We start from the raw sequence: 14,731 nt of genomic DNA, 5'->3' as shown, positions 1-14,731 counted from the left end.
TAGTAAAGAAGGAGATTTACATTTAGTGTCCATGGTGTCATCTGGTGTCTCATAAAAAGGAAAAAGGCTGTGTTATTCTGTTTTCTTCTTACTGTCAACAAATCCCTCGAAAGGACCAACAGTGTGTTTGTCAATCTCTCAATACAACCTGTTTGTTCCTATTGCAAATTTTTAAAGAAGTTCGCAAATACATTAAAAAGGCTTGGTTATTTCCTGAAACAGCTGGGCAGTGTAGTTTTTAGAAATACGATTTAAATGGAAATAGTGCATTTTTGGGGGGGGGGGGGGGGGGGGGCGGACGACTATTTTCATCAGTGGATGAACACACATTCGGTACTCTAGTGCAAATTTACAGCGCCTGCAGAGTCCGAGTTTGTGGTAATGAAGGAACATGTCACCTCGTGTAACAGTGAGGCTCATTGATGGGTTTATAATAGTTTTTGCACAACAATGGAGATGTATGGCACAGAGCAATAAGTTACATGAGGCTTTAGATACACGGGCAACACTAAAACACTAAACACTAAAAGGAATTCATTGTTGGATTTTCATGGGATTTGCTTACAATAGAAAAATTTAAAAATATCACCACATTAACCTTTCAGCAAAGCTCATTAACATTTACAAGTACTAGAAATCTCAAAGCCATAGTTAATTAATTAACTGTTTTCTATAATAAACATTCTTTAAATATATTCTCCACACACACACACACACACACACACACACACACACACACACACACACACTCACGACTTCTCTGAAGACATGCAACCACTTGTTGTGTTACTGAATTTGATTACTGAAACTTACAGGTAAATGCTTGATTCATTCCCTCCGATATCAGGGGACTGGAGCTTCTGGACCAGGATAATAATAATTCCAATGAAAAGGACAAAATTGATCTGAGGAAAACAAACAGAAATATAATAAATCTGTCATAAATTGAGGGAAACAACAAATGAGCCGAGTAACAATTAATACTCGACAAGAATAAGTGAATGAACAAATCAGCATCTGCCATACCATTATAGAGGCCACAACTGGTCCTTTGATCACCCACCAGAGGGCAGTGTTCTCATTTGTATCCCAGCACCTGGAAGAGGATGAACACAGCGCTGATCAATAATCACTCAGCGTTACCATCTTCACTTTCCCTCCTCGACTGGTAATACATGGCACCGTACAGTGCATCAATCAGGTAGCCATTTACAGAGCAAGGGAGGGAAGGGTCAGAGGTGAATGGAGGATTTAAAATGGCAGAAAGCCTCACAATTGAGAATGAAAAGATTGGATTGAATATACTTAGAAAAATCTGTCTAATTATTCTCATGCAGATATTATTTTCTGCTTAGATTTATATATTAAATTACTTAATGAAGAAATGATAAAAGCTGGAAAGATGGAGTCAAAGGTAGGCAAATAAACAAGGGCTTGTTAAATGAATGCCAAAACATTGGTAGGTCACTTACATGATCCCATGAAACATGTGATTGGTTTTTAAAAATTTGATTTTAAAAACATTGTCAGTATAAATGAAATGATCCGTGGTTATATCAGCAATGAAAAGAGTTATTTCTTATGTGTGTCATGTGTTCCCCTAAATTCCTGCAACTGCATATCTCTTCTTCATCCTAAATTGTGCAGGATCAAAAGGAGATACATGTGTGAGGAATTATCTTGAAACAGTTGTAGACTTTAGTAATTGAATATCAGCATCCCAGCAGCCTGTTTCTTTGCTTTGATATGATAAGTGCATTTTACCATATGTAAGTGGTTAACAGTTGACATGCACTTCTTCCTTTTCTGAAGGAGATTCTGACAGTGGTGGAAGAAATAAACATTCCCGATGCAGAAAAATGGCCTCTGTGAGTATTATAGTAATATATGACATTATAATTACTCATGCATTGATGTGTAAGCCTCATTTTGTGGCTGCTGGTTGAGATGGAGCTATTTTTATTCACTATTTTATATAAGACTGCAAATAATGATGATGAATAATGATAAATAATGTTTTCATTATGGATTAATCTCCTCATTATTTTCTCCATTGATTGACTGATTGTTTAGTACTGAAAATAGCGAGAAATGCCTGTCACAGTCATCCAGAGACCAAATTGACCCCTTCACACGGCTTGTTTTTACAAACCTACAGTCCAAAACTCAGTATTATTGAAAGGAAAAGCAGCAAATCTTCACATTCGAGAAGCTGGAACTTTGAAACATTCTATATTTTATTTTTCATGAAAAATGACCAGTGAAAGTAGTTGACAATTTTCCATCATTTTACTAATAATTTCAGCTCTACTCAAATATTTAGAGTTAGGTTAAACACCATTAATTTATCAGCTTATAAGATAAGATATTTCTTTATTATAAATTTAATATCAATGGATTATAACTATTGATTCATTAATGTGGACGTATCACTTGTTGCAGCTGGTAAAAGAAATAATCTACATATTGCTGTGCTGCTTGTGAATTCTACCATGGGGATCAATAAAGTCTTATCTTACCCTAAAATAACACATCATTATTCATTAGTTGATTATATTTTGTTTAATTAATCACAGACTGAAAAATAACTAGTTACTGGCCTAATCAAATAAATGTAGAGCCGTATTTGCATGTAGCAGAGAATGAAAATACTTGAAGTACAAGTACTTCAAAATTGCAATCAACTATAGTGCTTGGGGAAATGCACTTTATCTATTACTTTCCACCACTAAAATACAAGGAAGGGAGGAAGAGTTGAGACATACCCAGTGTCGTGAAAATGGAGCCTCAGAACTGCCCAGACAGTCACACAAATGGTGGGAGTTCCTGTGATAACAGTCATCAAATACACAGTATGTTTGTCATAATTATAGAACTTCTCATTGGTCAAATCATGCTTTTAGAAATGCCAACATAAAGTGAAATAACAGAGTCATATATTCATAATTGTAATCTTATCTATACCATATTCTTTCCACAGAAAGACCAGAAATACAAGATAAATATTACAGGTTTTCATTATGATCAGCAGTGGAAGAACTCTAAACTGTTCAAGATGATAGTTCTACTTCATCTGCATTTTACTATGGTATTTAAAAACTTTTATAGGAAATTCAAATGGAATCTTAAAGAATCCATTTGTTTTTATCTCATATTAACAACCACATACTCTTTAAAGGACTACCTACTGTATAGTTATATTCAAAATACTGTAATGTATCCCACTGAACTCTCTCTCTCTCTTCCTCTAAGTATCTAAAAATCGACTATACTCAGGAACAGACAGAAAAAGAAAAAGACATTTTGAAAAATAAATGTTATTGAGCAAGAATTTTCCACTTTCCACCACTAATGACAATCAGTCAGAGACAGACACTCACCCCATCCCACTATGGTGTACCAATAGAAGTATCGTCTCTCAGGAAAAAAGGTCTCCACCAGCAGAGTGAAGAGATACAGTCCCTCAATGAACAGCCAGAAATAGTTGGACATGACACAGTAATGGAAGAAAACCATCACTGCTTTACATGCCACCTGCACAGAGGAACACAAGGGGGAGGTGCATTAGTACAGCAAAGGTAGAGGGATGATTTCACATCTGTAATACTTGTGTTATACAATCCTTTAGGGGGACTGGAAGTGTGAGAAGCTTGTGTCAATTCTGCAACAATATCATAAACAAGTGTAAAAATATTTGTAGTGCCATCAGCCACTTGTTAGATATTAGAAAAAGCTGAGAAAAATTAAACATGTTTATTCACAGAATAGTTGGACATTTGGAGAAATACATGCATTTGCTTGTCAAGATTTGAAAGAGAAGAACGAAAGCACTCTCATATCCTGCCATTTAATATGAAGCTGGAGCCAGGAGACAGTTAGCTTAGCTTAGCATGAAGACTGGAAACAGGAATACAGTTAGCCTGCTTCTGTCCAAAGGTGACGAAATCAGCTTACCAGCACCTTTAAATCTCTCTAAACACATTATATCATGTTTATTTAAGCCCTGAGAAAGTGTTTCAAAATGGCATGTCACTGCTCCTGGCCAAGAAATACTTTGGCTGTGATAAATGATAAATCTGTAACTCAAACTCAATTCATTTTTACAACATTTAAATAAGTCTCTTTTTGCACCCATAGAAACATGTGTAAGCAGCTTCAAAATGGAACATCCATGTTTAATGGTCACTTTATTTTTAAACCTCGAGACAGACAATAAATGTCCTTATTTCAGTAAATCACAGTGCAAAAGCACAGATTGTTGTCACCAGGGTGACAGGACTATAACAGGGTGGCCTATAAAGTTTTTTTCTTGCATGAGATGATGAGTGAATATTCAAACTGCGTCTCTAAAATTCCACAGCATGCAGGAACGACCCACCTTCATGTCAGGTGGACTGTAATCTAATGAGTTCATGTTAATGAATAGAGTTCATATTCTGAGTGGGGTCAACCAATTACAGCACTGATCTTATTCCCGGTACTGCCATGTCATGATGTGACCTGTGGTTGCCATGGTGACAGCAGTAAAGCAGAGGGTTTAAAAAAAAGAAAAAAGAAAAGAGGCAAAGTAAACATTGATATGTTAATGGAGCTCTAGTAGAAGATTTCCACTGGCCTTGCTGAAGCCATTAGCGTTCCTAATTAGGTTTATTTATCATGCCTGCTTAACAACAGTGAGCAATGCGTTGTAACCAGACAAAGGCTAAGAGCTTGTGCTGCATGTGTAATCAGGGAGTAATAGTCATCTAATTGCATGTTTACTTTTTGTAAAATTTGCATATGATTGAAGTTCCTTCAAAAGGTGCATATCAAACAGCAAAGATTGGAGAATGAGTGTTTCATGCAAGTCTGTTTGTGAAGCTCTCTTTAGGCCTCAAACAGAACAGGCCTCATCATGTTTTCCTCTCTGAAATGAGTGGCTGCACTTCGTCGAAACCCTTTAATAACGCTCTCTGGAACCGATTAACCAATAATCTTGACAACATTTTTCTACTGCCAATACTCCGCAAACTTCTTATAGTGACTCCAAAAATTCCAGCAATTATTTTGTCCGAGTAGGGATCATTTAGAATAATAAAGGCCTCATTTTGCAATCATCTGCTTCAAATTTAAATTAGTGAAATAATTAGAGTTGTGAATTAAAAAGACCTCCTTCATTTTTTTCATTAATAACCAAACAAGCAGTCATGGCTGTTTTCTTTCCCGCTGATGAAAACCATAAACCACAGACGGTGTGTGTATTACAGGGCCTCTAAATGACTTTACGTGTATATGAATTAGCTGTTGTTACTGACTGTGTGTACGAAGCAGTGCTCGCTGTCTTCCCGAGCGTAGAGCACACCGTCCTTGATGAAGACTGAGATGGCTCTCAGGATGAAGGACACAAACAGATTCATGTGAATGAAGTTTCTGGTGCAGTGGAGCTTCCTGGAGAGAAGACAGAGAAAATATATCTAATCTCATCTTGTCTTCACACTCAGAACTTCATCAGATCAGCTGGGATAAAGTGATTCATTAACGAGATTTTCATTATGTTTCAAGCTTTTGAACCACTGGCTGTTTTTACTTGATTCTCTTGCTAATGGCACAGTCACTGTACTGTGTGTCTTAGCTCAGCATGCTTGCATTCAAAAATAGTTTTACATAATTTCAGATAGTTTGGTTTTTGGGCCTGTTGGTTGGATGGTTAATGCATACAAAACAATGGCACTAGGGCTGCAACTAACTAAGTTATTTTTTCATTCTCGATTAGTCTGCCAATTAACTTTTTTGATTAATCTCTTAATTGTTTGGTATAGGAAATATGAGAAAAGAGTGAATTATGTCCATCAAAATATTCCTTAGCCCAAAATTACATTTTCAAATTATTTATTTTGTCCAGAAATCAGTCCTTAAGACTGAGAAGCTGGAACAAGGGAATATTTGGCATTTCAATCAAGTAATCAGAAATGTTTCCACTTCATGTTCTATTGATTCACTAATAAGGATAAAGAAACCATTTTGATTAGACTTTTGATGCCTCAGTACTGTGCAAAAATATAATGACAGCTTAAACAAACAAACTAAATCCTTCATTTGTCATGGATTTTGTCAATTTTAATGATTTGTTTTTTCCTTATTTCCACTTGTCTTAACAATAATTTCAATATCCAAATTGCTAAATCATTTTAGAAACATGCTTAAATGAAACCTATTTCCCAGCCACACTGCGCCGCTCACCTGAATCTGCAGAGAATAACCATGGCTGTTGTCAGAGACACCAGCGATGTGCTGTAGCCAACTGTGTACAGGGCCTTCACTGATGCGTAGTACATGTCCTAGGGTTGCAGAGAGAGGGTTAGTGTGTGTGTGTGTCCGCGGTAAATATAATAGTAATGTAGTAGAAAAGTCAGATGAAGTCAAAGAGGACGTACAGGTTTGGTGGTGTTTTCATAGAAGAAGAAGGAGCAGACTTCCGCGTAGTGAGGGAAAGGTTCAGACCAGCCATCCTCGGTGCAGTTACGACTGACCTTCCCCATGTCTGAAAGCACAAAGTATCTAGAAACTCAATAGGACTACACTGAACTGCACGGAAATGATTTTGAAACTCAAATGAGAGACACAGGTAATCTTCTGCTTCCACTCACCATCCTCAGCACTCATGAAATCATGGAAAAGGTCTTGACAGTTGACCACCACAACTTCACCAACACTGGCCGCCTGCCAGCAGGTCAGGTTGTCCCACATCCACGGACACACTGAGACTACAATATAAGCAGAAACACACAGCATGAAGCTCTTATGCAGCAATTTTTGCTCAGGAAATGACAGTGAGACTAATTAAACTTAACTGAACTGAATTCAATTGAATTCAATAGCGTTTCATTTCATCGAACCTTTTCGACACCCACATGGAAAAAACTATTGCTAACATAGAAACAGCTTTCACTCTCTCTCTTTAACGAAGTCAAGTTAACACTTTCCTTTAGTAAGGCAGTGTTACTCGTGACACACGTGATAAAAAGTGCAGTGTATTTTCTGTGTGAACAGTTGGGAGCAATAGAAACAAGTTGACAAAGGCACCTTTAAGTTTTTAAGGCAACGTTGTTACTTATCTACAGATCCAGCAGTTTCAGAGCAAAACTATCCTTCGTTTAGCAAATTAAAGTCAAATATTTACTATCTTTTAGCTCTGCTTTGGTTTCCACCAACTCCTGAGGGAAATATCCGGCTCTTAAGCCAAGCAGGAACATTACAGGTGGATGAGTTGATTATTATTATGAAAGCTGAGGGGAGCTGCAGGTTCAGGTAATTAAAAGGTAATGAGGGACCACACATTGTCAAAGTTTCCATATTGTCATATTTGATGCATTGCTATTATAAATAATGTTGATTGTAGATGTTTTAACCTATGTGCACTGATACTCTTCTTGTTGTGCCACCACCTAATATGAAGGGAAGAAAGTGTTTCAATGGGAAACTTTAAAGAGGATGCTGAAGAAACAGGTCAAAGGTCAGAAAAGTTGCATTTAAAAGGTGCACAAAACTATGAATGTAACAGGCATAAAGAAAACCTGTGAAATGCAAAACTTGAAATTGATGAAAACAGGAAATAAAGCTGCACCCTCACAGCAAGCTTGAACTTTGAACCTCCCACCTGCTCAGCTATGAGACGGATTAAAGGCATTAAACAGCACAAAACAATAAACAAAGCTTTAGTTGAACTTTTAAAAGTTACTGTTGACATCACAATTTATCTATGGGCACATAAACACAAACCCATGAGTCTACCAACTTTATCAAAATGTCATTTATTGCACAACAATTCCACCCGTCCTCCAACATCTCAACAGTGCCCGGACCCTCAGCCAAAACATGCTAGTGATGCAAAATTGTCCCTGGTTTAGCAGCAGATCTACTCCAACATCACAGAAAGAACAACAACAGAAAAAACACACACACTGCACACACACTGCACACACACTGTAGAGCTTTTAACACATCGTATCCCTGTTGAACAAGAATAAAACTACACATCAATCAACCTTCTGTTCTGTTATTGATTGATCCCGGCTGATAAATTAACACATTAATTGAAACACTGGACTAAAACGAATGATATCACACACACACATGGTGGCAATTCTTGTCTAATAGAGACTCACAAACCAGAACATGTCTTTCTACGTGTCACTGTCACACTTACAAGCTGACACACAACCTTTAAGTGAGTGTGTGTCAGGCCAGGCTGAGAGCAACTTCCTCTTTTCCTCTAATCCCCTGGTTTATGAACAGGAAACAGACGCAGCACATTTCTTGCCAAAAGTTATACATTTCCTTGCACACATTAGATATAAGATATATATTATAAACAAAGGAATACTGAGCAAACTGTCATTCTTACTGGTTTAATTTAACCACTATCACAGATATGAGCAGAATAACACTGTTCTCCACTCACCTCCGGCAGCGGTGGACAACAATGAGTAAATGATGCTGATCATTATGATAAGGTTATGGCAGGGCAATGAAAGAGATGTGACCTAATGGTTGAGTGTTTTGTTTCGGTTGTGTGTGTGTGTGTGTGTGTGTGTGTGTGTGTGTGTGATTGTGTGTGTGTGTGTGTGTGTGTGTGTTTAACACAGGTATCAAAATAAATTAGCTGTGATGGTTAAATAATCCATAATAGTACATTTATACACTGTTGCCAGTTTATTAGGAACACCTTGCTCAAACTAATGCAGTCTAATACAGCTGTTGCGCATTAATGGAGGTTATAATGTTCAGCTTTTGTTGAAACTGTATTGGAGAGGTGTATCATTTGGGGATTAAACTTTATGATAATTTACTTATACAAATGTAGACATTAGAAAATATCTCCCTGTATAATAAAATAGAAATCAAAAGCACCAGGAACTTCAACCGTAAAGTTGAATCGACACTTCTCTAAAACAGTTTCAACAAAAACTGAACATGGCAACCTTCAGGAAGGGAGGATTTGTTGCAGAGTTGTGGGTGTACCTAATGAACTGGCAACTAAAGGTATAGGTTTGAAAGTTTAGCAAATCACTACTGTATTTGACATTTGATTTCGTTTTTTTGTCAGTTTAATCTGATATGATCCATTCATCTACCACAAACAGGCTGAAAACAAATGTTACTTAACCAGGGTTCAATGTTTTGTTTTGTTTTTGATCTCCTTCTCCTCCTCTGCCTCCATCTTTACCTGACTCATGCTCACTGTGAATCTCACATCCTTTATTTTCAGTGCTGTTATCACAGCTTTGATTCTTTCTTTCTGCTTCCATGTTTTTTTTATCTTCAGCACCTCCCCGTCCCTCCCTTCTTTCTTTCACCATCTCTCGTTTTACCACGTTGTTTGTGCTTGGGTGGTTTTATAGTGCTGCAGAGGCAGGTGCAAGTCTGATTGGGTGTGTGTTTACTCGCATGCATTTGGAATCTTTTCGAGTGTGTGTGCATCCGTGTATGTGTGTTCCTGGACTTGTGTGTGTGTGCGTGTATATGTGTGTGTTTGCAGACCTTTCTCTATTCTGCTTGGCTCTCTAATCTGTTTTGGTTCTGTCTGGTGAGCCGGACACGAAGCCAATTACCTTTTAAAGGGCAAATCGCAGCCAAATGAGCCGCACTGAGCTACAGAGGTAACCGGCTTAATAAAGCACTCTGTCTGCATCACTGGCTATCTCACAGTCCCACAGTATTCTGAATCTTCACTGGGCGGCGAAGACACAGACCAAACACGTACTGCACATGCATTGTATAATATACATGCACACAAACACGGACAGATGGATTCTTTCTCATAGAAGCTGATCTGATCGAAGGAATGAATTTTGCTCTTTTGTGATGTGAGTCAGGGCGCGCAGCTGAAGCAGAATACTGATCAAAAATTCACAGCTAATTTCTCACATATAACTAAAAAACCAAAAGAGAATTTATTCATTATTTTCATACATTGGTTTGAAGAGGAAAACATGTCATGAGGCTCCTGGAAAGATCTGAATCTGGATGTAACGGATTTCTTATGCGAGAAACGTACTAATCACGAAAATTGCAACATTTAAGTAAAACTGCAGCTGATATGTTACGTCATTTTCATCGCTAATTAATGTGCTGATTAAATGTCAGAAAATAGTGAAAAATGTCCATTACAACAACTTGCTAAATGTCAAAGTGATATCATCAAATAGTTTGTTTGTTCCAGAAAACAGTTCAAAACAGATAAGAGATTTAAAGGTAGAGAAAGATTAAAGATATTTAATTCACAGTGATAAAGAAAAAAAAAATCAAGTCATTAATTTCACATTGTAAAAGTGAAATTGGGGAATATTTTGTATTTTTGTGCAGAAAATTATTTGCCAGTTTAGTCAATCAATCAATTTGAATGGTTGTTTCAGCTCTAAATTTAAGTTATTCTTAAGGGGAATTCAGTGGCCTTTTCTGTAAGGTGACAGTCATGATTAGGTGCCAAAATCCAACCACTAATTTCAATCAATTTCATTCTCATTTAGCATCAGAGAAACTGCCAGATGAAGACGGTTTAGTTCAAAAATAATAAACAGGTGCAGGTTCTTTTCTAAACCCAGCTGGGTGGTGATTACAGCACTTGACAGCAAATCATTATGTCGCAATATCATATGGCCTGCAGACTAATCTGAGGCCAGAGTATCTCAATTAAAAGTATAATAACAAATGAACCATGAAATACGCTTTTAGAGATGGACTTTGATAAATCAGAAAAAGGAAACATTTTTCAACCAAGCTAAAACCAGACACCTCTTGCAAGCTTCCTCCCCCCTTTTCTCTTTTCCTCTTTTTTTTTTGCTTTTTCTCAAGCCCCAAGTCGGATTTCTGCAAACCAGGCGTTTTTATCTCCTAATGAACGATTTGCTGTCAGCAGAAACACTGGATGGCTCCTTTTAAAAGGGAAAGAGGAGGGAGGGATCCATTGAAGGGTCGAGGGAGGCAAACACGTGTGACTATACAGTCTGAAAATGGATGGCTCAATACAGACATAAAGAAGTTTCCATGTTACAGACTGCAGGATACATTTCAACTGAAATTCATGCACCTGTTTTCAGATGATATCTTTACTTTGACCCACCTTAGAGCATCAGACTTAAAACTTTAGATAAAAACACATTAAAAGTTCACATGCATTTTGCAGGAAGACTGCAGAGCCGACCTTTAAGATCTACAGATGAAAAACGAGCTGAACTTACAGCTACTGCTCCTCTTTAAACTTGTTATTTTACACTCTGAATCTTTTATGTTTTTTTTTCAAGGAGCTCGTGGCTGTCAGTGAAGCCGTGAGTCACAGTGCAGTCTGGGAGATGCAGTCTGCTGTGCAACTTTCGAGCAGCGGGTGGCCTGCAGCAGTTGCTAATGAAAACCACAATCCGTAGCCAAGAAAATAATTGCTTCCAGGAATCACAGAGCAAGTTTCCTGTGTTTTTGGAAAAGGGACATGTGGGGAAAAATGCGAAAGCAGCTCAGCGTGACATTACAGGCAGACATTTGGTTTGTGAACTGCTCATCAGCGGATTGTTGTCTGTGCAGCATAGCGGTCTTCCAAGGTGATGTATTTGTAATATGAACATGATATAAAGCTACACTCATCTTTCATCCTTACATGTTCATTTCTGACCTTTTCAAAACCGATCGGATAAATGGAAAAATACCAGATTGTCAAGTATAAAAAAAAAAACAAAAACAAAAAAAACAAAAGCCTGTTTTTAATTCATTCCGGGAAAGTTGCATGACATTCATCAGCAGTTCTGTGTTTTCTGAGCGACCCAAGAAATAAACAATTTAAATCACAACAGCAGAGCCATGAAAACTGGTGGCCTCATGCCAAATTATCCAAACAGAAGGATGCAAGAACACACACACATACACACACATACACATACATGCTCATGCATCCTAACTTACCTAATTCAGGGTCGTCGGGGTTGTGCAGCGCCATACTCTCCATGCATTTCTCATGTTCACGCTTGATGATGCAGTGCTCGGACTCTGAGGCCACCTGGAGAAAATGCACAAACACACACAATGTCACCCTGCATATTGACTATAGTGACACGCTGCTCCACCGAGAAGGTCTTAAAAGGTCTTAATAAGCTTCTTGCAAGGGGTACGACTTAAACATGACCATGTCCGCCTTAAATTGATTTGGAATGTTTGACATGAGGTATCGTTATTTGTTGTGAACACATGCTCACGGCAAACTTGTTAGCTAACAGTTGCTTATCTCCACACTCTGCAACATTATAATTCATTTTCAGTTATATATCTGTCCACCTGGAGAATGTAAGTGGAATATTCACACTCTTCTTGCTCTGTTTTTGGTCTCTACCAACTCCTGAGGGAAATATCTGGATCTGTAGCTGCTAAATGCTCCAAACATGTTTACTAGCTAGTCGCTGACTGTGTCTGTCTGCTGTTTGGCACTGAGCAGGAAGTGTACAGTGAGTTTTTAGAGAATTTTTGTTGAAAACAATTGCTCTCAGCAGCCAAAAACAATGCTATGACAGAGATGAGAGTGAGCCGAAACAGTAAAGTTGCAAGCCAGACAGCTAAACATTGAGCTCACACTCACAATAAGGTTCCAAACAGCTGAGAGGGACTGTCGATTCAGGTGATAATTCTCTGGGAAAAACATCCAACTTATCCTGTGTTCCTGCATTAAATGCTTTACTTTCTGTCGGCATGTGTCAAATACGTGTTAAAGCATTTAAAATTAGTCTATTTTTGTACCATAATCCCTCTCTCCTCTCTTCTGGTAAAATGTTAACATTCGAAAAATACCTCAGAGGGGTATACATAAAATGTATTTAATCAAATGTGATTCGGGGCAACTAGCTAACCCTTCCAGTCATTAGTTAGTTAGCTTGTGGGTTGTGGTATAGCTTGCTGAGCGATATCAAGGGTTGAAGTATATGTTTCTTGTTCTCTGCCTTCTGATTGAACACGTTTGTTACGAACTGTGGTTCTTCAGCGATTTGCTAATTCACATCCACTTTTGAAGATAAAATTTAATCCCTGAACAATTTTATTAAATCCCTCTGAAATTGGCAGCCCACCTCAAATTCTGCTTCACTTGCAAATTCGTCAAGATAAGAAAGCTGAAGATGCTCTGAATTTCACTGTCACTATAACCAGCCAAGGAAGATAGCACTTGAGAGGAACCGGTGTTGTCTGGCTCTGCAGAACAGTCAGGGAAACTATTTACCCAGAGGTAGTAGAGTTAGCGTATATCTGTCACCTGCTCTATAACTCTCCTTCTTGCTCTCTTAAGGCCAATCTCTGTTTTGCACCCGTAGCTTTCTCGCGCCCTCCTCCTTCGCTCCCTCTGTGAAATGATAGGTGTAATATGTCCCAGCCCTCTGAGCTATGGCTGACTCATCACTCCATCTCTCTGCCCCCCCATTATAAAATTCACTTCAGGCCTCGCTGCCTAGATAAGATAGGGCATCAACCGACTGTGAAGATGTCCTAAGATTCACTTCCTTTCTGTATCGCGCCGCACATGGACAGAATTTTAAAATGTTGCATGAATTATGTGAAACATCATCAGAGCTATCTGCTATCATTTGGTGTGATTCCATTTCCAGATAACACACAAACAGCTCCTGTCTCACCATGATGGCTAAACAAAAACAAAAACACAAGATATTAAAGCCCTCTTTTTTTCTCGTTGTTGATAGTGTTTGATATTATTTAATGAAACTGAGACTGGCATTTTTGGAAAGAAAAAGACCTTTTTGTACCCATAGCAAGCATCCATGTTGCTAAGCAGCAGGTAACCAGCTAAGAGCCAATGCATATTGTAGGCAAGGCTTCCCAGAAATGAGAAATAATTGGATGTGGATGAGTAATATCTGTTTGGCATGAGTGCAGACAGGCCTGTGAGATGACAGTATGAAATGTGTTATTCATTAATTTACTTATATAGAATCCTGGATAGGTTATGCATGTTATTGGGCTAAATGTTTTTTATTTTACTATAATGGGAATCAGTATTTACTATTGGTTTTTATCTATGCTGATCAAGACTGTCCTCCCGTAAAAAACAAGCCCGTATGTTGTGTTGTATGTGCAAGCAGCTTATTAGTACCTACAGTTATGCGTTATTGTTGATTAGCCGGGGAGGAAGTCAGGTGACGTAGTATGAAAAGTGACAAATTCCACGTTAGGCTGAAGTGCATGAATGGGTCGACCTTGGGCACAAGAGGCCACTGTTTGTGTCCTATGTGAAACTGATCATCAGTGTTGTGTCTTTCATCCATGATGGTTCGTTCACAACCTTAACCGTGCGTTTATCATTGTTACCGTGATGAAAAAAGGTACGGTGGTATGCTCCTACATATCGTATTGTTGTCACCATTGCCACTGGTTAACAACCATGCCAGCATTTAAACTTTTATCTACCTCTCTCGCATGGACACTGAGCAGCTAGGAGTGTCTGTTCTTAGCTATATGATCGTTTCACATCTGTGCTCTGTCACACACCAACAACATCGACTCGAGACAACAACTCGAGAGTCATGAACAGGTAGCACACACACACACACACACACACACACACACACACACACGGAGATGTACACACCAATAACGTAATACCTACATTTACAAAGGATTTGCTCTTAAGTTTAAAGGCTCGACCCACCTGTGGTCCACTTGCATACATGTTTTCAGTTACTATGCCTGGGACTTCTTTCCAGACTGT

The 14,731-nt window shown here is 38.3% G+C and overlaps 1 protein-coding gene across 5 annotated transcripts in view; it reads right to left on the bottom strand.

Annotated features, from left to right (window-relative positions):
- Positions 1-14,731, bottom strand: part of LOC130179107 (pituitary adenylate cyclase-activating polypeptide type I receptor-like) — a 30,421-nt gene that overhangs the window by 9,331 nt on the left and 6,359 nt on the right. For all 5 annotated transcript variants that reach the window (XM_056391865.1, XM_056391864.1, XM_056391866.1 and 2 more), the window contains exons 3-11: positions 11,932-12,025; positions 6,627-6,743; positions 6,414-6,520; positions 6,220-6,317; positions 5,295-5,427; positions 3,381-3,534; positions 2,766-2,826; positions 1,027-1,096; positions 814-905 (exon numbers count right to left, since the gene is read on the bottom strand). In XM_056391865.1, the coding sequence (XP_056247840.1) occupies positions 814-905; positions 1,027-1,096; positions 2,766-2,826; positions 3,381-3,534; positions 5,295-5,427; positions 6,220-6,317; positions 6,414-6,520; positions 6,627-6,743; positions 11,932-12,025 (926 nt within the window). The remainder of the gene's footprint in view (positions 1-813; positions 906-1,026; positions 1,097-2,765; positions 2,827-3,380; positions 3,535-5,294; positions 5,428-6,219; positions 6,318-6,413; positions 6,521-6,626; positions 6,744-11,931; positions 12,026-14,731) is intronic.

The sequence above is a fragment of the Seriola aureovittata genome, chromosome 12 (assembly GCF_021018895.1).
Source record: "Seriola aureovittata isolate HTS-2021-v1 ecotype China chromosome 12, ASM2101889v1, whole genome shotgun sequence".
NCBI classification, from domain to species: Eukaryota; Metazoa; Chordata; class Actinopteri; order Carangiformes; family Carangidae; genus Seriola; species Seriola aureovittata.
Note: the sequence above shows the minus strand (reverse complement) of the source record. Positions and strands in the feature narration are given on the sequence as shown.